The sequence below is a fragment of the Zootoca vivipara genome, chromosome 6 (genome assembly GCF_965207765.1).
Source record: "Zootoca vivipara chromosome 6, rZooViv2.hap1.1, whole genome shotgun sequence".
Classification (NCBI taxonomy): domain Eukaryota; kingdom Metazoa; phylum Chordata; class Lepidosauria; order Squamata; family Lacertidae; genus Zootoca; species Zootoca vivipara.
This window is the reverse complement of record NC_142589.1, coordinates 82585081-82609078: the sequence shown is the minus strand read 5'-3', so window position 1 is coordinate 82609078 and position 23998 is coordinate 82585081. Positions and strand designations below refer to the sequence as shown.

General features: G+C 42.0%; 1 protein-coding gene across 2 annotated transcripts; it reads left to right on the top strand.

Annotated features, from left to right (window-relative positions):
- The first annotated feature begins 420 nt into the window (after positions 1 to 420).
- Positions 421 to 19466, top strand: ALKBH6 (alkB homolog 6, nucleotide demethylase). 2 transcript variants are annotated; one of them, XM_060275453.2, is made up of 7 exons: positions 421 to 676; positions 1148 to 1286; positions 3396 to 3464; positions 9647 to 9707; positions 13599 to 13750; positions 16074 to 16190; positions 18005 to 19466. In XM_060275453.2, the coding sequence occupies exons 2-7, from the start codon at positions 1233 to 1235 to the stop codon at positions 18275 to 18277; spliced, it is 726 nt and encodes a 241-aa protein (XP_060131436.1). In that variant the 5' UTR covers positions 421 to 676; positions 1148 to 1232; the 3' UTR covers positions 18278 to 19466. The 2 variants fall into 2 exon arrangements, with proteins under 2 accessions (XP_060131436.1, XP_088527366.1); XM_088671240.1 differs by having other exon boundaries at positions 9647 to 9813.
- Positions 19467 to 23998: the final 4532 nt, after the last annotated feature.

Below are 23998 nucleotides of genomic sequence, written 5' to 3'. Positions count from 1 at the left end.
TGCAAGAAAACCTCATAGCAAGACATCCTTCTCCCATACCCCCAAAGGGACCCAGGAGTCCTGGCCCCTCTCCTTCCTCCAGACTCCCAAAGGAACCCAGGAGTCCTGGCCCCTATCTTTTCCCCAGACCCTCAAAACAACCCAGGAATCCTGGCCCGCCTCCTTTCACTAGACCTTCAAAGGAACCCAGGAGTCCTGGCTCCCAGCATCCTTTGCTCTTCAATAACACCCACGCCCCCTACCCACCAAAGACTCATTTTGACTAGCCCACAGACAATTGATTGGTTCACTAGACTGAAGGAAGGCGGGACCTACAAAAGCTCAGCTGCTTACTGATCCTTCCCGCGGGAGGCTTTCCCCGCTTTCTCTCATTGGATGGATGCAACACTCAGTCAACGAGCTACCCGGAAATGTGCCCTTGCTGTCTTCTGGAATGAGTGAGTATGCCTGGAGCAAAAGGGCGGCGGGGGGAGTTTGCAATGGGGAGGGGCCGGCTCAGGACTTCTGGGTTTCCTTTTCCTGCCCTTGGGAGGCCTGCTATATAGGGCTTAAGCGTCCTGGTGAAGCTTGGCTTAGTTGGAATGGGGGAGACTTCCATTGCACCCCTTATTCCCATTTGCAAGAATGTCCAGCTGCACGGCAGGCGGAAATTCAGCAGGTTAAGCTGTTATTCCAGGTAGTATCTACACAACAGCCACAAGGGACGTGCTGCTTCTTCGTCCCCCCCCCCAAATAATTCCCTTGCCGCCCTTCCAACATCAGTTTTAAAGGCCATGTGCAAATGAAAAAATAAAATGCAAAAATGCAACCAAGGCATTAAAACTGCTGTAAAAAGCATCTCCATTTGCGGGGGGGGGGGGAGGAAGATATGCAAAAATCCTTTAAAACAATGTTTAAAAGCCTCAGGATAACGTGGCAATGATAAGTCAAGGTGAAGCAAAGGCACAGAGGTCGCTGCCCCAAGGAACTTCCAAACTAAGGGTAGGCAATTCAGAGAAGCAGCAGATAAAGGGGAAGGGGGGATATAAGAGGCTGGGGGAGGTAAGAGTAACAAGGGCTGGATGTGAGCAAATGTAGTACTAGACAGCCTTCCTTGAAAGTAGGTCATTTCCCATGTCTGACATGCTGCTGCTTTTGTCTTTCTCAGGTGAGTGACTAACTGGGGGGTCACCCTTCTTGGGATCTGTGATGGAGTGAAAAGAAACTAAGAAAGCTCACCTCTCCGTTCTGAGATGTCGGCGACTTCTGCTGGGATTCTGGCTCTGGAGCCGTTTCGTGTAATGAAGGTACTGTCTTGTGGGAGGGATGCTTTTTCCTAGGGGGTTTCTGGAATGTCTTCACTATTTATTAGGAGGCTTTGCACAGTGGTACCTTGGTTCTCAGACTTCATCCGTTCTAGAAGTCCGTTCCAAAACCAAAGCATTCCAAAACCGAGGCACGCTTTCCCATAGAAAGTAATGCAGAATGGACTAATCCGTTCCAGACTTTTAAAAACAACCCCTAAAACAGCAATTTAACATTAATTTTAATATCTAACGAAACCACTGATCCATAAAATGAAGGCAACAAACAATGTATTGCAGTCACACGATCAGTCAATCAATCAATCAATCAATCAGTAGCTGAACCAGGTTCCACACAGTCACAAAAAAGAGCTGCAAAAACAAAAGCGCAAAATAAATAGCAAAAACAGACAGACCTCAGCGTAACACTCAAAACGGAAGTGTAACACTCAAATTGGAAGCGTAGCACTCAAAACGGAGCACATTCAGCTTCCGAAAAAAGGTTTGCAAACCGGAACACTTACTTCCGAGTTTGCAGTGTTTGGGTTGCAAGTTGTTTGAGTACCAAAGTGTTTGAGAACTAAGGTACCACTGTATTATGCTCAGTGATAGGAGTACACTTGTTCACAGACACACACAGAAGTAAATTAAGCTGGACATGAAGCAGTCATGTATTTGTATAGAGTTGTTGAAGGTTTTCCCAGGAAGGAGATGAGCACAATCTACTTTTAATGCTACATATCAAGCCATAGTTAAGTTGAAGGGGACATCAAATCTTTTTGCTCACACCTGGCGAGCGTCGTCTCATTCTCTAGGACAGGAAGATGAAGGAACTTGAACACATATCAGTCATTCTGGGGCTGCTTGTTATCTGGTTAAAGATAATAGTAAAGAAAAAGATTAAAGATGGTTAAAGATTGTTGCGGGTTGGGCTAGATGACCCTCAGGGGTACCTTCCAACTCTACACTAAACATCATACGCCTGTTTTGCATCTCATTTTTCAATTTTGTATTTGTTAAGTAAAGCAAAGCATTGTTTGCTAATTTTTTTTTAAAAAAACACAAGTCAGGTTTTAATTTGTTTAGTTTGATGAATGAAAATGATATCGTATATGATTATGAGTACATATTCAATATATATTTGCCATTTTAAAAACAAACCTGCACATAGGGTTGCTAGACTCAATAGAGGACAGGACTTCTGTGCCTTTAATTGCCCTGCTCTCTTTTGAGTCTGGAAGCCTTAAAGAGAAACCAGCAGACTCTTTGCTTGGAAATTAAACAAAGGGTATGCTGGTTTCTCTTTAAGGTTTCCAGACTCAAAAGAGAGCAGGGCAATTAAAGGCACAGAAGTCCTGTCCTCTATTGAGTCTGGCAACCCTACCTGCACACTAATGAAATGTATTGCACATGTCTATGACCAGTATAGATTGGGGTGGCGGCTAGAGAGAAGAAACAGAATAATTATCCCAGAGAGGGGGAAACAGACAAAAACCACCCCAGAATTTGATCCCCTTCTTCTTCTTTTTCTTCTTTATTAAATTTCAATACCACCCTTCATCCAAGGATCACAAGGTGGTTTGCAATATTAAAAACACAAAATACCGTATTTTTCATCTATAAGACTGTGTATAGGATGCCCCCTATTTTGGGGGACTCGGATTTAAGAAAATGGGGAAAGATCTATCCGTGTATAAAACACCCCCAAATTTTGGACATTATTCTTTTGGGGGAAACCTAGTCTTATACACGGGAAAATACAGTACATACTGTAGTAACAAACCAAACAATAACACACCCCCAGTATAAAAGTCCATAGATCTTTAATTAGCCAACATTATCAAACAATTAGCCAAAGGCCTGTCTAATGAGCAACATTATCAAAACCACCAAATATTAAGTGCCAGGTATTTTGTACAGAGGGGAAATCTTCATTTTATAGATATTACAGTATTCATTTTTTCATACAGAAAGCCATGATTCTGACTGAGGAGCATGCAAAGTTCCCTAATTAACATTGCAGCGGCTGGGATTTTTTTGGGGGGGTGGGGAGGGTTCCCCCCCCTTAGATCTGCATTTTTGTACTTTTCACATTTTCTCTTTTGTATGCAGTCTCCACCAGCTGCCTATTATGTTCCAGATTTCATCACAGAGGCAGAAGAGGCGTATCTTTTGCAACAGGTGCGAGCACATTTATGTTCACCTTTGTGCGGTGTTTTAAGAAGCGCCTTGTTGAATTCGAACCAGGGGTGAGGGAACCTTTTGGGCTCCATGAGTCACATCCGTATCAGGATCTGTCCCACGGGCCAAATTCGACAAAATTCCCTTTCAGTGTGATCTTAAAGGGAGACTCGCAAAGGCTGATGAGCAGGGATCAAATCCTGCTGTTTAGAAAACCTTTAATAATAAGGTTTTAGGCTGTGCAATCCTGTTCTGTACTGGGAACAGGTTTGTGCTGCCAGTACATCAGCTGGTGTCAATAGTGATGCCAACTGATGTGCCCGTGCTTTGGAGAAAAACAGCCTGCTGAGCCAAAATTGGCCTGCAAACCAGAGGTTCCTAACCCCAGAATTTCTTTGGCAGTGACCAGCCAGATGCCTCTGGGTGACTCCAGGGGCATAGCAGGGGGGGGGTGATAGGGGCGGGGTGCCCCAGGCTCCACTCTGGGGGGAAGCAGCGCCCCCTCCCGACTTCCAATGACAACGGCCACCACCATCGCGGAGAGGCCCCGATGTTTCTGGCTGCTTTACATGCCACTCAACAGAGTGTGGGCAGCAGGGCGGGGCCGTGCACAGAGCTTGCTGGGGCTGGGGAGGTCCTCTTCAAGAGCGCAGCCACCTTGCCATCTTGTATTGACCCCTGTAGGATTCCAGGATCCTGCCTGTTGACAGGCATGTCCTTCTGAGCTAATATTTTAAAAAATCTGCTTCTGTTGTTGTTGTTGTTGTTAATTCATAATAATAATAATAATAATAATAATTATAATTATAATTATAATTTATTATGTGTACCCCGCCCATCCAGCTGGGTTTCCCCAGCCACTCTGGGTGGCTTCCAACAAAGATTAAAATACCAGTACATTAAAATGTCACACATTAAAAATTTCCCTATACAGGGCTGCCTTCAGATGTTTTCTAAAAGTCTGGTAGTTGTTTATCTCTTTAACATCTGGTGGGAGGGCATTCCACAGGGCGGGCGCCACTACCAAGAAGGCCCTCTGCCTGGTTCCCTGTAGCTTTGCTGCTTGCAGTGAGGGAACTGCCAGAAGGCCCTAGGTTCTGGACCTCAGTGTCCGGGCAGAACAACGGGGGTGGAGACGTTCCTTTATTAAATTTGTATTGCACATTTTCCTCCCCAAGGCAGCAAACATCAAAGTGGCATAGCAGTTAAAGCAGCCATATAGTATATTCTTAACAGCTACGGTATCAATATCAAATTTTCCAGGAATAGCTATCAAGTTGCGCTTGGTGTTTCAAATGATACACACAGAGATCGGTTCTCTTCCTCCTTTCTCTCTTTCTCTCTCTTTCTCTCCAATGACTGTTTAGGGAAGTTTTTAATGTTTGATGTTTTATCGTGTTATTATTATTCTGTTGGGAGCCTCCCAGAGTGGCTGGGGAGACATGGTCAGATGGGTGAGGTTTAAGTAATAAATTATTATTATTATTATTATGACTGATTTCCAGCCTTAGATCACCAGCGATAATTTCTTTGCAACATTACGATAAGCAGAATTCAGTTTCCACGCCTCCCTGTCATTCTTAACAATGTTGTGATGGAGAACATAAACGTTCCAACTTGCAGACCTAACATATATAGAACAAGAGAACAGGAAGAACATGCGTTTAGAGAAGATTGGAAAACGTTTATTGAATGTATGGGAAATAATTGTGTACAGCTGAAAACACTGGCAGCATTAATAAATTCAACAGTGTAACTAAGTTTTGATGGATTCAGTAATGGAATACTGAATGGTATGGTTTTTGTAAAATACGCAGGAATCTATGAGATGTAAAATGAGCCATGGAAAGAGAAGAAAGGGAGTCATTGATATCTTAAGGATGTAAAATGAGTATTTTAAATTTTAATAAAAATTTAATAAAGATTGTTGTTGTTGTTTAGTCGTTTAGTCGTGTCCGACTCTTCGTGACCCCATGGACCATAGCACGCCAGGCACTCCTGTCTTGCACTGCCTCCCGCAGTTTGGTCAAACTCATGTTCGTAGCTTCGAGAACACTGTCCAACCATCTTGTCCTCTGTCGTCCCCTTCTCCTAGTGCCCTCAATCTTTCCCAACATCAGGGTCTTTTCCAAGGATTCTTCTCTTCTCATGAGGTGGCCAAAGTATTGGAGCCTCAGCTTCACGATCTGTCCTTCCAGGGAGCACTCAGGGCTGATTTCCTTAAGAATGGATAGGTTTGATCTTCTTACAGTCCATGGGACTCTCAAGAGTCTCCTCCAGCACCATAATTCAAAAGCATCAATTCTTCGACGATCAGCCTTCTTTATGGTCCAGCTCTCACTTCCATACATCACTACTGGGAAAACCATAGCTTTAACTATACGGACCTTTGTCGGCAAAGTGATGTCTCTGCTTTTTAAGATGCTGTCTAGGTTTGTCATTGCTTTTCTCCCAAGAAGCAGGCGTCTTTTAATTTCGTGACTGCTGTCACCATCTGCAGTGATCAAGGAGCCCAAGAAAGTAAAATCTCTCACTGCCTCCATTTCTTCCCCTTCTATTTGCCAGGAGGTGATGGGACCAGTGGCCATGATCTTGGTTTTTTTGATGTTGAGCTTCAGACCATATTTTGCGCTCTCCTCTTTCACCCTCATTAAAAGGTTCTTTAATTCCTCCTCGCTTTCTGCCATCAAGGTTGTGTCATCTGCATATCTGAGGTTGTTGATATTTCTTCCGGCAATCTTAATTCCGGCTTGGGATTCATCTAGTCCAGCCTTTCGCATGATGAATTCTGCATATAAGTTAAATAAGCAGGGAGACAATATACAACCTTGTCGTACTCCTTTCCCAATTTTGAACCAATCAGTTGTTCCATATCCAGTTCTAACTGTAGCTTCTTGTCCCACATAGAGATTTCTCAGGAGACAGATGAGGTGATCAGGCACTCCCATTTCTTTAAGAACTTGCCATAGTTTGCTGTGGTCGACACAGTCAAAGGCTTTGGCATAGTCAATGAAGCAGAAGTAGACGTTTTTCTGGAACTCTCTAGCTTTCTCCATAATCCAGCGCATGTTTGCTATTTGGTCTCTGGTTCCTCTGCCCTTTCGAAATCCAGCTTGCACTTCTGGGAGTTCTCGGTCCACATACTGCCTAAGCCTGCCTTGTAGAATTTTAAGCATAACCTTGCTAGCGTGTGAAATGAGTGCAATTGTGCGGTAGTTGGAGCATTCTTTGGCACTGCCCTTCTTTGGAATTGGGATGTAGACTGATCTTCTCCAATCCTCTGGCCATTGCTGAGTTTTCCAAACTTGCTGGCATATTGGGTGTAGCACCTTAACAGCATCATCTTTTAAAATTTTAAATAGTTCAGCTGGAATATCATCACTTCCACTGGCCTTGTTATTAGCAATGCTTTCTAAGGCCCATTTGACTTCACTCTCCAAGATGTCTGGCTCAAGGTCAGCAACCACACTACCTGGGGTGTATGAGACCTCCATATCTTTCTGGTATAATTCCTCTGTGTATTCTTGCCACCTCTTCTTGATGTCTTCTGCTTCTGTTAGGTCCTTACCACTTTTGTCCTTGATTATGGTAATCTTTGTACGAAATGTTCCTTTCATATCTCCAATTTTCTTGAACAGATCTCTGGTTTTCCCCATTCTATTGTTTTCCTCTATTTCTTTGCATTGCTCATTTAAGAAGACCCTCTTGTCTCTCCTTGCTGTTTTTTGGAAATCTGCATTCAGTTTCCTGTATCTTTCCCTATCTCCCTTGCATTTTGCTTGCCTCCTCTCCTCCGCTATTTGTAAGGCCTCGTTGGATAGCCATTTTGCTTTCTTGCATTTCCTTTTCCTTGGGATGGTTTTCGTTGCTGCCTCCTGTATAATGTTACGAGCCTCCATCCATAGTTCTTCAGGCACTCTGTCCACCAAATCTAAATCCTTAAACCTGTTCCTCACTTCCACTGTGTATTCATAAGGGATTTGATTCAGATTGTATCTTACTGGCCCAGTGGTTTTTCCTACTTTCTTCAGTTTAAGCTGGAATTTTGCTATAAGAAGCTGATGATCTGAGTTACAGTCAGCTCCAGGTCTTGTTTTTGCTGACTGTATAGAGCTTCTCCATCTTTGGCTGCAGAGAATATAATCAATCTGATTTCGATGCTGCCCATTTGGTGATATCCATGTGTAGAGTCGTCTCTTGTGTTGTTGGAAGAGAGTGTTTGTGATGACCAGCTTGTTCTCTTGACAGAACTCTATTAGCCTTTGCCCTGCTTCATTTTGAACTCCAAGGCCAAACTTGCCAGTTGTTCCTTTTATCTCTTGATTCCCTACTTTAGCATTCCAATCCCCTGTAATGAGAAGAACATCCTTCTTTGGTGTCATTTCTAGAAGGTGTTGTAGGTCTTCATAGAATTGGTCAATTTCACTTTCTTCAGCACCGGTAGTTGGTGCATAAACTTGGATTACTGTGATGTTAAAAGGTCTGCCTTGGATTCGTATCGAGATCATTCTGTCATTTTTGAGATTGCATCCCATTACAGCTTTTGCCACTCTTTTGTTGACTATGAGGGCCACTCCATTTCTGCTACAGGATTCTTGCCCACAGTAGTAGATATGATAGTCACCCGAACTGAATTCGCCCATTCCCTTCCATTTTAGTTCACTGGTGCCCAGGATGTCGATATTTATTCTTGTCATCTCATTTTTGACCACATCCAGCTTACCTCCACTCATGGTTCTTACATTCCAGGTTCCTATGCAATATTTTTCTTTACAGCATCGGACTTTCCTTTCGCTTCCAGGCATATCCGCAACTGAGCGTCCTTTCGGCTTTGGCCCAGCCGCTTCATCAGCTCTGAATCTACTTGTACTTGTCCTCTGCTCTTCCCCAGTAGCATGTTGGACGCCTTCCGACCTGAGGGGCTCATCTTCCAGAGTCATAACTTTTATATGCCTGTTGTCTTTGTCCATGGAGTTTTCTTGGCAGGGATACTGGAGTGGCTTGCCAGTTCCTTCTCCAGGTGGATCACGTTTAGTCAAAACTCTCCACTATGACCTGTCCATCTTGGGTGGCCCTGCATGGCATAGCTCATAGCTTCTCTGAGTTATTCAAGCCCCTTCGCCACGACAAGGCATTGATCCATGAAGGGGTTAATAAAGATTACATATATACAAAAAAAGAAGAGAACATAAATCTGGGGGAATCTGTCCAATGGGTTGGAAGAAGGCTGAGTTGCCCCTGGGTGCTTCTGTTTTGTTTTTGTTTTTAGTATTGTTGTTGTTGTTTAGTCGTTTAGTCGTGTCCGACTCTTCGTGACCCCATGGATCATAGCACGCCAGGCACTCCTGTCTTGCACTGCCTCCCGCAGTTTGGTCAAACTCATGTTTGTAGCTTCGAGAACACTGTCCAACCATCTTGTCCTCTGTCGTCCCCTTCTCCTAGTGCCCTCAATCTTTCCCAACATCAGGGTCTTTTCCAGGGAGTCTTCTCTTCTCATGAGGTGGCCAAAGTATTGGAGCCTCATATTAATAAATATTAATTTTCATTTTTCCATTTTCCATTCCAATTAATTTCCATAAGTTTCCATTTTATCACATTTAAACAAATCCTTATTGTACTCATGACATATTTGCTCAGTCGAGCTTCGACTTCCCTCCCTCCCGTCTCATGGTTTCCATCATTCATTATCACCTCATAGCATTTATACATTTTCCTATTTACGTTTCACTCCTTCCGTTGATCACAAATTTCTAAATTAAATATAAAAAGGTACAAATCCTCAGCATTGCAAGGTTTCTTACAACAACCCTGCTAGTGTTGTTAATTGTTTGCAATTGTCCTTCAGATATTGTACAAATTTACTCCAGTCTTTTTGGAAAGCTGGCTCGCACCGGTTTCTGATTTTCCCGGTCAGCCTTATCAATTCCACCAAGTCCATCATCTTTGCCTGCCAATCTTCCAGTAATGGGATTTCCCATTGCTTTCATTTTGGGGTGAAAAGAGTTCTTGCTGCTGTTGCCGCATACATAAATACTTTTATATCTCCCTTTGGGATCTCATTCCCTACTATACCTAACAGAAATGCCTCTGGTTTTTTCACAAATGTATTTTTAAACATTTTTGGGTACTTCTTCTGATACCTGCAGTTTCCATGTGAATATCTTGCTTTTTTTTGTCTCCAGGTTTATGATGCCCCCAAACCCAAGTGGACTCAGCTGTCTGGGAGGAGGCTGCAGAACTGGGGTAAATATTGTGTGCGGATGCCGGTGGGGAACCTCACAGCTCCCTTTAATCGTGTGGATCCCCATTCACTCCTATAGCGCACAAAGGAGGCTCAGGCCAGTGTATGGTGGGTAAACAGACCCTGTGCTGCAATATAGACAAGCTGAACAAAACATCATAACACGATGGCCAATAACCATGGCACTAAACACTATTTATAGACTAATCCAAATAATCAGAAATTGCAACCAAAGTCTCTATATCTTCTTCACCAGTCGCGGTAGAATAATTCAAAAGTTCGCTGGTCGCGGTAGAATAATTCAAAAGTTCAATATAGCCATAAACTGTCACCAAATATCACTGGAACAGAGTTTCCGGATAACCAATCTGTTTCATTCAATGCTTCATCAGCCAATCTTGATCAATTCTTCACCAGCCAGATTTGTAAGAATTAATGTGAGAAAGATGCTGTTCAATTTTTTAACAAGCCCACCTTACATATAAGTAATTATACACGCTGTAGAAATTATGCTCTGGATCAGTCAGTGCTCATGTGATACTGTAGTCACTGATCAAGTTGAAAATGCTGGACTTGTTTGTTCGTTCACCCAGTTGGGAGTCAGGGTGGATAAAAAGCAATAATTTTAAGAATAAAAAATCAGATTCTTTTTTTAAAATTTATATCAGATTTTTAAAATAAAATGCTTTTGGAGGGAAAAACCTTTCTAAAGATAGTTTTCTATTTAAGTTACATTATAGTCCAAACGCTATTCATCAAGAAATAAGGACTTGTTTAAAGTTTTTCATATGTGTTAAAAAGCAGTCCTAAGGTGTGTGTTTTTTGTTTTTTTTAAAATTTGTTTAACCACATCAGTTAACAAACATGGATACATATGTTATTGTTTTAGTTAAATAAATTGTTTCAACTGTTACTAAGGAAATGATTATGTCAGTAATGCTTTGATGGTGTTTCCTGCTTGGCAGGGGGTTGGACTGGATGGCCCTTGTGGTCTCTTCCAGCTCTATGATTCTATGATTATTTTTCTCCTTCTAATAAAGTACAGAGAAAAGTTGTCCAAATATAAACAATATCATAATTATCTGTCTATGTATTTCTGATAGTATAACCAAATCAATTATTTTTGATATATCTGTAAAAACTACTCTGAAAAATTATTATTCCAAAAATGAAACCTTCATCTGGTTGTAAATATTAAGAGGATGCTAGCAAGACTGAACCTTTCTGGAAAAAATGATTTACAGTAAATCAAGTCTTACTGACTAGTGATTTAAATTGTGATTTAAATCGATTTGATTTAAATCAAATCCACCCTGGTTGTGAGGGGGGGGGAGATGAGGAACCCCCCCACCTCAGCCTGACTTTCTTGACAAAAGAGTGGGATATAAATATTAGTTTGCCCCAGGTTGAGAAAGCTGGACTTGCTTGTTCGTTCACCCACTTGGGAGTGCTTAAATCCAGACCAGAATCTCTCTCTCTCTTCTCTCTCTCTCTCTCTCTCTATATATATATATATACATACGGTATATATATTTACATATTGAACAACCATGAAATACCATATCAAGTCCCACTCCACCTGCAGTCTGATAACTTGCACCATGAGGTGAATAAAATCATGAAATGCTGAGGAATTAAACCAATGGCAGCTAAAACACTTTAAACACATACACACACTACAGTGAAGCTGAGGTAATATTTTTGATCTGTGAAACCTTTCAAGCCTGCCAAAACAAATTTGAAACAAATTTGCCTTCCTGGCAAAACTCGTCGTCAGTGGAAATCTCCACAGGCCCAAGTCTTTGCTGGACTGTTGGCCTCTGTTGTGAGGTAAACAGTTTATGAGGGAAACCGCCCAGAAACATGGGCTGACTCACGAAACCATTACGTGGTCTTCCAGAAGTGAAAAATACGCCGTGTTTTGAGTTAAGAGACAGATGTTTGTTGGAGTGTGGCTGCCATCAACCTTGACATGACCACCCTCTACCCCTGTAACAGAGAGTATTTTATTTTATTTTATTAAACAATTTTATTGAGTTTTACAATTTTATATACCTCACAATCCTCAATATCCCCAAATATATATATATGAGTCCCAATCCTCTCCCCTGATTTCCCTCAACTTCCCCTTCTGGTCCTTTAAATATTTGTTTCTCCTGCCTCTTTTATTCTCCCTTCATTTTGTAATCTTTTACCTAAATATTATTATACTCTTATCATTTTCGTACCATATTTCCCGGATCACATCTTACATGTTATTATTTTCCCAATTATAATGTCTTAACTTTATATTTATTTTCTTAATTGTAGGCTAAGTGTTTACTCAAACCCTGCTAGTGAGTCCACTTCTTTACAATATTTCTATAGATACAACATAAACAATTCCCAAGCCATTATTATTATTATTATTATTATTATTATTATTATTATTTATTGCCAATCATTTTTAAAGTCTCTTTGTCCTTGACTTTTAGTTTCCTGGTCAGCTTTTCCATTTCAGCGTATTCCACCAGCTTTTCTTGCCATTCTTCTTTTGTTGGTATCTTGTTGTCTTTCCATCTTTGGGATAGTAATATCCTAGCCGCTCTTGTAGCGGACATAAATAATTTCTTCCGCTCTTTTGCCATTTACTAATGGCCTATAATACCTAACAAAAAGGCTTCTGGACTTTTAACAAAGGTTGTCTTAAACCTTCTTTTCATTTCATTATAAATCATTTCCTAATGGCTTTTGATTGTTTTACAATCCCACCACATATGGTAAAACGTGCCTTCTTTCTCTTTACACTTCCAACACTTACTGGAGCTTGTTCTGTACATTTTTGCCATTTTTGCCGGGGTGATATACCATCGATACATCATTTTTGTATAATTCTCTTGTCAAAGTTCTACAATCAGTAAATTCTAAATTCACTTTCCATGGTTTCCCCCAATCTTCCATTTGTATATTGTGTCCTAAATCTTGTGCCCTATAGACAGTATTTTAATAATAAATCTTTATTGCAGTCCAAAGACCTGTAGCATAGATTCAGAATAAAATACAGATTCACACAGACAGCCCCCTGGGAGAGGAAGACCGAGACGATATTTGTTCAGTCTTGAGTATGATTATTTTTGATACGTATGACTACCGAAAGAAACTTTGCCACGGCCACTGCAGACAGGAAGAAGGGGTTCTGACAATAACGGACTGGCAGAATAAAATGCAAGAATTTGCTGAAATGGCTCAATTATATAGGCAATTCAAAAAAATTCATGGAGAAATGGGAAAGGTATAAGATATACTGTACGTTCAAAAATATTGTAAAGGTTCACTGCCTACGCCAGGGTTTGAGTGACTTGGGCGTGAGAAGGATTTGAATAATAGAATTAATGAAACTAACTGATGTAGGAAATTATTACATAATCAGGTAAAGAAGTATAGAATAATTAGAGTACATTCATGGGTAAAATTAAAATATATGTTAGGGATTAACAGGAAGTCCAAATTGTGGTAGTTTATATATGACTTTGGAATATTTTGGAATACAATTTCATTACTTTTTTCTTTTGGTTTGGTCTGATTCTTATTTATATTGTTAATATATGTGTGTGAAAAGACAGAGACCAATAATGAGGGATATAATATTGTTTATAAAAACATTTATTTTTGTAAGATAAGAACATTGTTTATATTCTGCGATACATAGAACTTTAGTATTGAATATCAACTTTATACAGTGTTCTGCTATGTATTCTTTTGTTTATTAGTCTACTTTGTAATATAAAATCGTTAATAAAAAATCAATTTTATATATATATATATATATATATATATATATATATATATATATATATATAAGAGACAGTAGTATTTTAAATCTGTGACACTTTTACGCTTCTTTTTTCCCTCAGGAGGGCTCCCGCACCCCAAAGGGATGGTTCCGGAGAAGCTGCCTGCCTGGCTCCAGGCCTGCGCAGACAAAGTGTCTTCCCTCAGCGTTTTTGGAGGAAAAATGGCGAACCACGTCCTGGTCAATGAGTACCGCCCTGGCGAGGGCATCATGGTAACCGGCTGCCTCACACATGGCCCCCGGGATAAAATCGCTGAGATATCCCTAAGGCTTTTCGTACAAATCCATGGCACGGGTGCAGCGTCTGGGAAAACGTGCGCCGTTCTTCTGGCGGCCTCGCCTCAGAAAAAGGCTGGCGTTAACGTTGGGAAAGGTTCAGAAAAGGGGAATCCAAAATGGCCCAAGGGATGGCACAACTGTGCTTGTGAGGGAAAGCTGCAGTTAAGGGACTTTTAGAAAAGGCGAATAAAAGGTGACATGGTAGCAGGGTGGATAAAAATCAATGATATGGTTTTTAAAAAATAATAATCAATTTTTAAAATTTAAATCCGATTTTTAAAAATTTAAATCTGATTTTTTAAAATAAAATGCTTCTGGAGGAAAAGCCTTTCTAAAGATAGTTTTTTATTTAAGTTACAGTATAGTCCAAAGGCTATTCATCAGGAAATAAGGATTTGTTTTAAGTTTTTCATGTGTACTAAAATTCAGTCTTTTTTTAAAAAAAAAAAAAACCCAAAATGTTTAACTACATCAGTTAACAAACATGGATACATATTGCTATAATGTTATTGCTTTAGTTGAATAAATTGTTTAAATTGTTCTTAAGGAAATGATTATTTTTCTCCTTCCAATGAAGTAGAGCAGAAAAGTTGTCCAAATATAATGAGTTAACTTATTGAACCTCACCTTAATTTCATAATTATCTGTCTATGTATTTCTAATAGTCCAACCAAATCAGTAATTTTCGATATAAATGTAAAAACTACTCTGAAAATTTATTATTCCAAAAATGAAACCTTCCTCTAAGATTATACCAGCAAGAATGAGTCTTTCTGTAAAAAAATGATTTAAATCAAGTCTTACTGGCTAGTGATTTAAATAGTGATTTAAATTAATTTGATTTAAATCAAATCCCCCCTGCATGGTAGAAGTTAGGCATGGCATAGAGAAAGTCGATAGGAAAAGGTTTTCTCTCTCATAACACTCATGGGCACCCACTGAGGCTGACTGTTGGGAGATTCAGGACAGATAACCCTTTTCTTCTTTTTTCACTTTAGTTAGTATAGCCGAAAACAAAAACTTTAAATATTAATATGTTTTAAAAGGACCAATAAAAGAACTTGTTCATGCAGTGCACAGTTAATCTGTGGAACTCCCTCCCACAGGTACGCCGGCTCCCTCGGCCAATAACGCAAGATGAGCGCCGCAACCCCAGAGTCAGTCACGACTGGGGTCCCTTTACCTTTACCTAAAAGAAGGTTAGACAAATTCAGGCAGGAGAAGGACTATCGATGGCTGCCCTCAATGGCTATGCTCTGCCTCCACAGTTGTAGGCAGCAATTTTTTCCTGAAAACCACAGGTGGGGAAAGTGCTCTTGTGTTCGAATCCTCCTTGAGGGTTCCCTACGATGGCCGTCTGGTTGGCCACTGCGAGAACAGGATGCTGGACTAGATGTGGCCTTGGCCCAATCCAGCAAGGATCCACTTATGTTCTTGTGCCTTTGAAATTGGGGCTGGGGTTCTTTGGGGATTCTGCTGCCCCATCCAATCTCATCTCAAGCCTTTGGGCCAGGGCCGGATTTACAGTAAGTAAAGCCCTCAACTCCTGAAGGTAATGGGGCCCTTTAAATGTCCAGCTGCCCAGCTGTCCTTTGTCAACGACAAATGGTCACTGTTTTTTGCTAGATGGTAATTTATGGACCTAATAGGTATCTAAAGCGATTTGCACATCACAAAATAGGTATTTTTACTAAAGTAATTGTTGAACTGAAATACAATTAAGAAGAAGTCTATTAATAGTGAAATACAATTAAGAAGAAGTACATATATTAATAGTGAAATAATTATTAAGCTCTAACTTGAAATGATTTTTTATTCATAACAAACTTAATAATGCAAACCCATTGACATTTGGCAATAACAAAAGTTATTTAGAAACACAGTTTACAAAGACTCATAATCTAGACTCATAATCTAGTCTCTAGAAACTTGCTATAACATGAAATAATAAGAGAAAACCAGTGATATTTTAGGGAGCAGGCTAGCAGGCGGGGCCCATGACTTACATCATAGGAGCCTACGCAACAAAAAACACTCTTGCTGTACGTAGGTTTTATTTTTTTGTTTTTGTTTTTTATCTTATATTTTGGAAAGGTACATCCAAGGTTTTTCTCCCCTTTAATTTTTTTTTGGGGGGGGGGCAAGAGAGTTTGGCCCTAAGCTAGAGCTTGTTTAGCTTATATGTAAATCTGGCACTGCTTTGGGCAGAAAAATATCTCATTTACCCTGTCTGACATTGGGTCTGTTTTGCCCGTAGCCCCACGAGGATGGCCCCCTCTATTTCCCCACAGTCACAACCGTCAACCTGGGGTCTCACACCTTCCTTGACTTCTACCATCCCATCAGCAGAAGGCAGCAAACGGAAGGCGGAGAGGTAAATAATAATGGGCAAGAGGACGTTCTCCGGTTCCATTTTATTTATTTTTAAAATATATTTGTTATTAAATTTTCTGTTTTACAATTTAGAATGCTCATTTAAACATCATGACTTCCCTTCTTCTCTTTCCATGGTTCATTTTGCAAGTCATGAATCCCTGCATATTTTACATAAACTCAACCATTCAGTATTCCATTATTATATCCATCAAAACTTTATTTACACTGTTGAAATAATGTTAATGCTGCCAACATTTTCAAGTGTACACAATTCCCCCCCATATATTCAATAAACATTTCCCAATCTTCTCTAAACGTATGTTCTTCTTGTTCTCTTATTCTATATGTTAAGTCCTCAAGCTGCGCATATTCCATCAGCTTAAGTTGCCATTCTTCTTTCGTTGGGACCTCGCTCGTTTTCCATTTTGGGGCTAACAAAACACGGGCCACAGTAGTGGCGTACATAAATAACCTTTTTTGACACCTGGGAATTTCTGTTTGAATTATCCCCAACAAAAAGGACTCTGGTGTTTTTTTTAAAAGTACTTTTAAACATTTTTTTCCAATTCATTATGGATCATTTCCCAGCACTCTTTTACCCTTGTACTCTCAACCTCATTGCATCTCCAGCACTTATCTGATTCAGTCTTATACATCTTAGCAAACCTACTCCGAGTTAAAAACCATCTGTAAATCATTTTCAAGTAGTCCAGACCCAGTTCAGCTACTTGGCAGTTAACTGATTCTGGCCAGAGCTGTGGGGAGTACTGGTTGGCACTGCCACTCAGATATGGGCAGCTCAATTTCTGCTGGAGGTGAGGATCAGGGAGTTCAAGGGAGGCCCAGTAATAATTGCCATTTAGAGGAACGTAGGAAGGTGCCTTAGGTACCAAGCTAGGTCATTCATCCAGGGGTTCAAGCAAAGAGAGTCTCCCAGCCTTAACCTGGAGATCTGGCCTTCTGCATGCAAAATAGATGCCCTGTCAATAACCTATAACAAACACACAAAACGTAACCGGCTGTGCATTCACATAAACAATGCTCTTCTGTATTTTACACAGTATCAATTATTTCTCTTGCACATAATCAACACATAAAGTTCAACAAAGTAAACGGAAGTCCCAATAGATCAGTTCATTCATAGAGTCCAAATATTTGCTAGTTTCTGTTCCACGTATGTCTTTGTATATTCATAATATCCAAATGGGAGCTTACTACAGTTCCACAGAATCTTGACAAGGATTTCTGGAGCAATGCCTTTTTTCGCCCTCCTGGGCTTCATCAGTTGTACATGTTCGTATGTAGTATATCAAGATAATGAAACTTATAACAACTTATGGCTGTTTGATTCCCCCATTGCTGCCCGTTGATAGCCTGCTTGCCACGTTAACCATGCAAATTATCTGCCTGTTCCCCCACCCCCACCCCCAAAATATTGCATCTTTCTCTGCTGTTCTAGGTAGCTGCTGTTGCCCTGATCCTAGCTGTGCATACACAGTGTAAAAAGGACAGGCAGAACCCACTTACAGGTGTCACCAGGCAATTGCAATCCTACTGACTTTGCTTGGGCATATTTTGGAAATGTGGGTGCATGGAATTTGGGTACCATTTAGCAGTAGAACAACAGATAAATTGGGATATGTGGGGGGATCCCCCAAGCAGAAAATCCAGGGGATGGAGTGGTGTGGCACAATAATTTGATAAGCACTGCTATAAAGCACACTTCCATTTCTGCCTGCATGCCAAAATGTATTGCTCTCAGGCTGCGCACATCTTCTAGAAACAGCTAAGGATTTTTGTTTCCCTTTCCAGGGGCCCATCCCTCAGACTGAAGATCAGCGCCATTTCCTGTCCCTGCTCCTGAAGCCCCGTAGCCTCTTGGTCTTGCGGGAGGACATGTACTGCCGTTACCTTCACGGCATCCGCCCGGTCACAGATGACACTGTCACAGAGAAAGTGGCCAATGCAGGCATGTGTGACGCTGAACTTGGGGACATGTTGCAGCGGGGGACACGGGTGTCGCTCACCATCCGTCACGTCCCCAAAGTGCTGAAAACCTCTATTTTCCTGGGTAGACGGAAGTGACTGTTTTGCTTTGTGGTGGCCCACGCACTGGAACGCTTTTCTGTCCACAAGCAGGTCCCTGCATGCAGAGAGCCAGCATCTCAGGCAGAAGGGTTCTAGCCTAGACTTCTCTCTCTCTCTCTCTCTTTCTCTCTTTCTCTTTCTCTCTCTGGGATGCAGGGAATGTTTCTGTGTACAGTACAGAGAGTTTGTGGTGGTTCTTTGTTTTTTAGTATGGAGGAGTATTCCTCCTTGTAGTCCGAAGTGTTGCAGTCCATGTTTGACCACCTCTTCTGATGTTTGAGAGAATGAATCTTAACACAGAGAAAAACTGTGAAATGCAGGAATTGCCGGAGAGAAAGAGCAGCCGCTCTAGACTGCAAATTTGCATGAGCTATTAAGCGGGGGCGGGGGGGGGGGAGGCAGGGAGTGAAGAGAGAGACGAATAGTAAGCCCTGGAGGCAAAGGAGAAGATGAGGCTGTGCTCTGGTGCATAACATGTTCTATAACACACAGCATGCAATGTGGCCTGGCAGATGGAATGGATGCTTGTCCTTCCAGCAAAGCCAGAAAGTCAGGCCATCCTCATTCTCTTCCCAGCAAAGAACCATGTCTAACTTTGCTACCAGGAGACTGGAAAACCGGAATGCCTGGGTTTGACTCACATGCCCACATAGCCATGGCAGAGAGCCTCTGGTTTGCTCTATGGGCATGTCCTTAGGCCTCCAGACCTCCCTGTTTGGCCCACAAGGCTGCTTCTGCCAAGCCATGCCCACCTGTCCTATAGATAAAGATGCTGATGGATGCCAAAAGGGAGTTTGCAGGCACTGATAGTCAACTGATTGCCGGGGCCTGCAAAGCCCTGCACTTTGCAAGCCCACAAGGATCATGTCATAGTGAGGGCTTGCAAAGGGTATTTTTGCTTTCATGGTCTGATTGCAAACCACAAGGGTGCAAACATAGTGGTGTCAGGTGACAGAAGTCCAGTGCCGAGCCTGCAGAAATGCAAATCTGGGCTATTGGATAGGTTTCCATCTTCTGATTTTAACATGTTGCCCTACATTGCTCCTTATCCATCCTAGTTCTGGCTCAAAAGACCAATTCAACTAAAGCATATTTCCACTCTTGGAAATATTTTATGAGGAAGTGCTAGCTTTGAAGCCAGGACATTCAAATAAATAACTTGCCGGGCATGTGCCAACGTCATAAAGGTTTTGTGTGTGGTTCTTGCAAAACGCCTGTGGTTCTGAAAACGTTTGAGATCAAATGAGCCCTTGTCTTTTGCCCCAAAGACTAAATCCACACTATTGTGCCTGAACTTAGCACTCCAAAGATGCTCTGAATCCCAGGATACATTTCTAGTGTTCCGTCGGGGCATGTCAAAGCATCGTTTGCAAGGCTGACTTCAGCACATCGCAGTCAGTGGTGAAAAATAAATGTGAAGTCAGATTTAAAGATAGCTATGGGGTGAAGAGGTTACTGAGATACAACAGTAGAAGAAAAGAGAAAGTCCATCTACAATGAGACAAAGGAGGAAATCTTACAACATGCAGATATGCTGCTGACATAGAGGACTGTATGTCTGATGCACTGGAATACAAAATAAAGTTCCACCAAGTAAGAAACTCCCTTTTAATAGGCATATGGTCTGAAGCTCAACATCAAAAAAACTAAGATCATGGCCACTGGTCCCATCACCTCCTGGCAAATAGAAGGGGAAGAAATGGAGGCAGTGAGAGATTTTACTCTCTTGGGTTCCATGATCACTGCAGATGGTGACAGCAGTCACGAAATTTAAAGACGCCTGCTTCTTGGGAGAAAAGCAATGACAAACCTAGACAGCATTTTAAAAAGCAGAGACATCACCTTGCCGACAAAGGTCCGTATAGTTAAAGCTATGGTTTTCCCAGTAGTGATGTATGGAAGTGAGAGCTGGACCATAAAGAAGGCTGATCGTCGAAGAATTGATGCTTTAGAATTATGGTGCTGGAGGAGACTCTTGAGAGTCCCATGGACTGCAAGAAGATCAAACCTATCCATTCTGAAGGAAATCAGCCCCGAGTGCTCACTGGAAGGACAGATCGTGAAGCTGAGGCTCCAATACTTTGGCTACCTCATGAGAAGAGAAGACTCCCTGGAAAAGACCCTGATGTTGGGAAAGATTGAGGGCACAAGGAGAAGGGGATGATAAGAGGATGAGATGGTTGGACAGTGTTCTTGAAGCCACCAACATGAGTCTGACCAAACTGCGGGAGGCAGTGGAAAACAGGAGTGCCTGGCGTGCTCTGGTCCATGGGGTCACGAAGAGTCAGACACGACTAAACGACTAAACAACAACAATGGGTCATTTTTGTCCAGTTATAGGTAAATATTATTATACCAGAGTTGCAAGCTAGGAGAGTCAAGCATTTCAAAGTCTTCCATAATAATAATAATAATAATAATAATAATAATAATAATAATAATTTATTACTTTGTTGCCCCAGCAACTCTGGGCGGCTTCCAGCATAATATAAAAACACAGAGAATCATTAGACGTTTAAAACTTCCATTGCCTGGACCGTGAATGTGTCGGGGCTGCAATTTGGCCAGCTGCAATCAATACTGTAATAAAATATCAGTACTGTAATAAAAGAGGTTTAGGTTGGACATGTTTCTTGGGCCCATGAAACAGCGATCGGAAGGACGTCACCTGAATATTATGGGCTTTCAACACTATTTGGCCAAGGCTGAGCTGCTGGCCTGGTCTTTGTTTGTGGCAACCCACACCAAAAGCCCTACTCAAAGGATTCTGATAGGGAACCCATAAGAAACGGAAGCCATGGAGGCTGGTCCATGGGGATGGATTGGGCCCCACCTGCCTCACTTATTTCTTGCATCCCATCCATGGGGATCATTGCCTATCAGATTCTTCTTCCTTAGCCTCAGTGTTGCCCTTGTAGAACTGAGCAGGGAGGAGGATGGGGCAAGCCTAGAATGAGTTGGCTCTGCCTGTCATTCACTCTGGCTCCCCCTACTGTCAGTCTCCCTGGCTTCTGCCCTACCAGCTCCCATGGCCAACAGTGACCCCCTTGCTTCTGCAGCTTGCCTTGAGGGGAGAAGAACCAGTAGAGCTTCTGCAGTTGTACATTTTTATACATGTAGGAAACCGGAGAACTTCAAAGGCTTAAAATTTGGGGCGTTTTTCACCATACAATGAATTAAAAATACATATACAGTATTTGAATGCTGTCTTGCATTCAAAACAAAGCTGTCCAGATTCAAAGCATCTTGTAGTGCAACTGGGACACAACGGGACCATTGCAAAATCTGCAGCAGAAGCAAGAGCGTTTGATGCAACTGTGAGCAAAGTTTTGTGGGAATAAACAAGGTGGGCTGCATTTCTAAGCTGCTTAATATTTTAAAAACGATATGCAAAAAAAGAGAACATATGCACAATGAAACAGTGTTTTAAACAGTTACAGCATAAAAACAGGAATTCACTAATAACAGGGTTCAATATTATATGTCAGGGAAAGCCTGGGCAAAAGATATGCTGTCTTTACAAGAGGTCTGATGCAATTGTTGGGTGATGCTTCGAATGTGGTAGAGAAGAGGGCATTCCACAGTGCAGGGGCAACAGCAGAAAATGCCCATTTTCAGGTCACTGCCTTCTGGTATCCTATGCTCTGGTGTTTGCTATCACTCAGAGACGGAAACAGCCAGTTCCATCCTGGTTCATAACTTTATGATGTTGATTATTCCACTTGATTAAGTTTATGGCATACTGTTCATGCGGCTTATCCTGTCTGGTAAAACAACGAGCCACGGTGCACCTATGACTTCATTGCCTTCTGCGTCTGGGCTGTGGGTTAAAGTGCACTCTAGGAAGCCTTTAAATAAAATGTACTCAAACAAAATGTACACATACAGAAAAGGTGCCTATTTATCAGCACAAGGTTTTGTTGAGAGGGATGGTGCTGGTGGCAGGGGAAATGACTCTCAGCCAAAGATCCAATGGGCACCCTCAGTATTCTGCCTTTGCTAGCAGTTAAAAACATTTTTATTCAAACAAGCATTTACTGGCCTCAGTTGCCCAATCTTTTATTGCATGTTTCTGCTGTTGTGTGTTAATTGTACTGTTGTCAGTGGAGGCTGGTCCTTTAGAGGAAAGTTGGCACTGCTCCACCCCAGCTCACACAGCCCTGAGCTGGTCCCCACCTGCCTGCCTTCCAGCACTGGCTGTGAACTTCCTCCTCAGGGTTGCCCTGGTACAACTCAGCAGCAAGGACAGGATGGCATGGGCTCTGGCTGCACCTAAGGTTGGCCTCTCTGCTTTCTTCCCTGCCAGTCCCAAGCCACTTATAACGCCATGCATTTACTGCACAATGCTGCACAGGGGTGTCCAAACTTGTTTCAAAGAGGGCCAGGTTTGATGAAGTGAAGGGCCGACCAGAGGGCCAACCAAAGTTGTTAACCTTTTTTTAGGATTGAAGTTGTTGAGGTTGAGGGAATAAACTGCCACAGGGGCTGGATGAAACCGACCAGCGGGCCGGATTAGGCCCCTGAAACCGGACTTTGGACATGCCAACAGTCATGGCTTCCCTTCCCCAAGGAATTCTGGGAGCTGTTATGTGTATTTTAAGCCTGTTAAGCCCCAAATATCTGAAAGACCACCTTCCCTACAGACCCTCTAGGGTGCTGAGATTGGCAGAGGGTGTTCTCTTGGTGGTTCCTCCACACTCGGAAGATCACGGTGACAGCGGCTCAGGAGAGGGCCTTTTCTGTGGTGGCCCCTAAGTTGTAGAACTCCCGTCTCACAGAGAAGTGCCTCGCACCTTCATAGTACAGCTTCTGGTGAATGCTGAAGATGCACCACTTTACTCTAGCTTAATTGGTAGAGCATGAGACTCTTAATTTCAGAACTGTGGGTTTGAACCCCACGCTACGCAAAAGATTCCTGCACTGCAGGGGGTTGGACTATATGATCCTCATGGTCCCTTCCAACTCTACAATTCTATGATTCTACTCTGGCTTCTGACACTTAGGACCCACCTTATTTTTGCAATTGCAAGTTTTAATATTGTGCTTTAATGTTTCTGCCCTGGAACCTTAGGGCAGTAGTGATGCTGCTGCTGCAGCAGCAGATGTAATATCATAAGTGTCCTGAGAACTGTGAGGAGACCTCTATTCCCGTCACACAACTACAATTCCCAGAGTGGTTTAACAATTAAACCCTCTTCGCAGGGATCTCTGGGACTCATAGTTCTGGGAGGAGAATAGGAGGCTCTAACACAGTGTTTCTCAACCTTGGGTCCCCAGCTGTTGTTGGACTACAACTCCGATCATCCCTAGCTAGAAGGACAGTGGTCAGGGATGATGGGAGTTGTAGTCCAACAACAGCTGGGGACCCAAGGTTGAGAAACACTGCTAGTAACAGCTTAACGAACTACAGCTCCCAAAATTATTTGGAGGGAGCCATGACTGTTTAAAGTGGTATCATGGCGCTATAAATGTATGATGTGAATGTGATCTCAATGGACACCAAGCATTGTTGATACCGTAGTTGTTTCATGACTATGCTGCTTTGGTGCTATGTAAATGAAAAGCATCTTTTGCAGATAAAGAAAGACAAAATAGCCCACAGCTCCTTCAATTTTTCACAGCCTTTTAGCTGGGAATGGGCCATGGTTCAGTGGTAGGGCAAATGTGTTATACACAGAAGCTTCAGTCCTGATATCTCTTGTTAAAAGAATTGCGTAG

Excerpts from the sequence above, each read along its gene's own strand:
- ALKBH6 (XM_088671240.1), top strand. The coding sequence starts at position 3,415 with ATGTTCCAGATTTCATCACAGAGGCAGAAGAGGCGTATCTTTTGCAAC. Across the intron at positions 13,751-16,073 it reads GCCCTGGCGAGGGCATCATG|CCCCACGAGGATGGCCCCCT; the intron begins GTAACCGGCTGC and ends TTTTGCCCGTAG. Across the intron at positions 16,191-18,004 it reads AGCAAACGGAAGGCGGAGAG|GGGCCCATCCCTCAGACTGA; the intron begins GTAAATAATAAT and ends TTCCCTTTCCAG.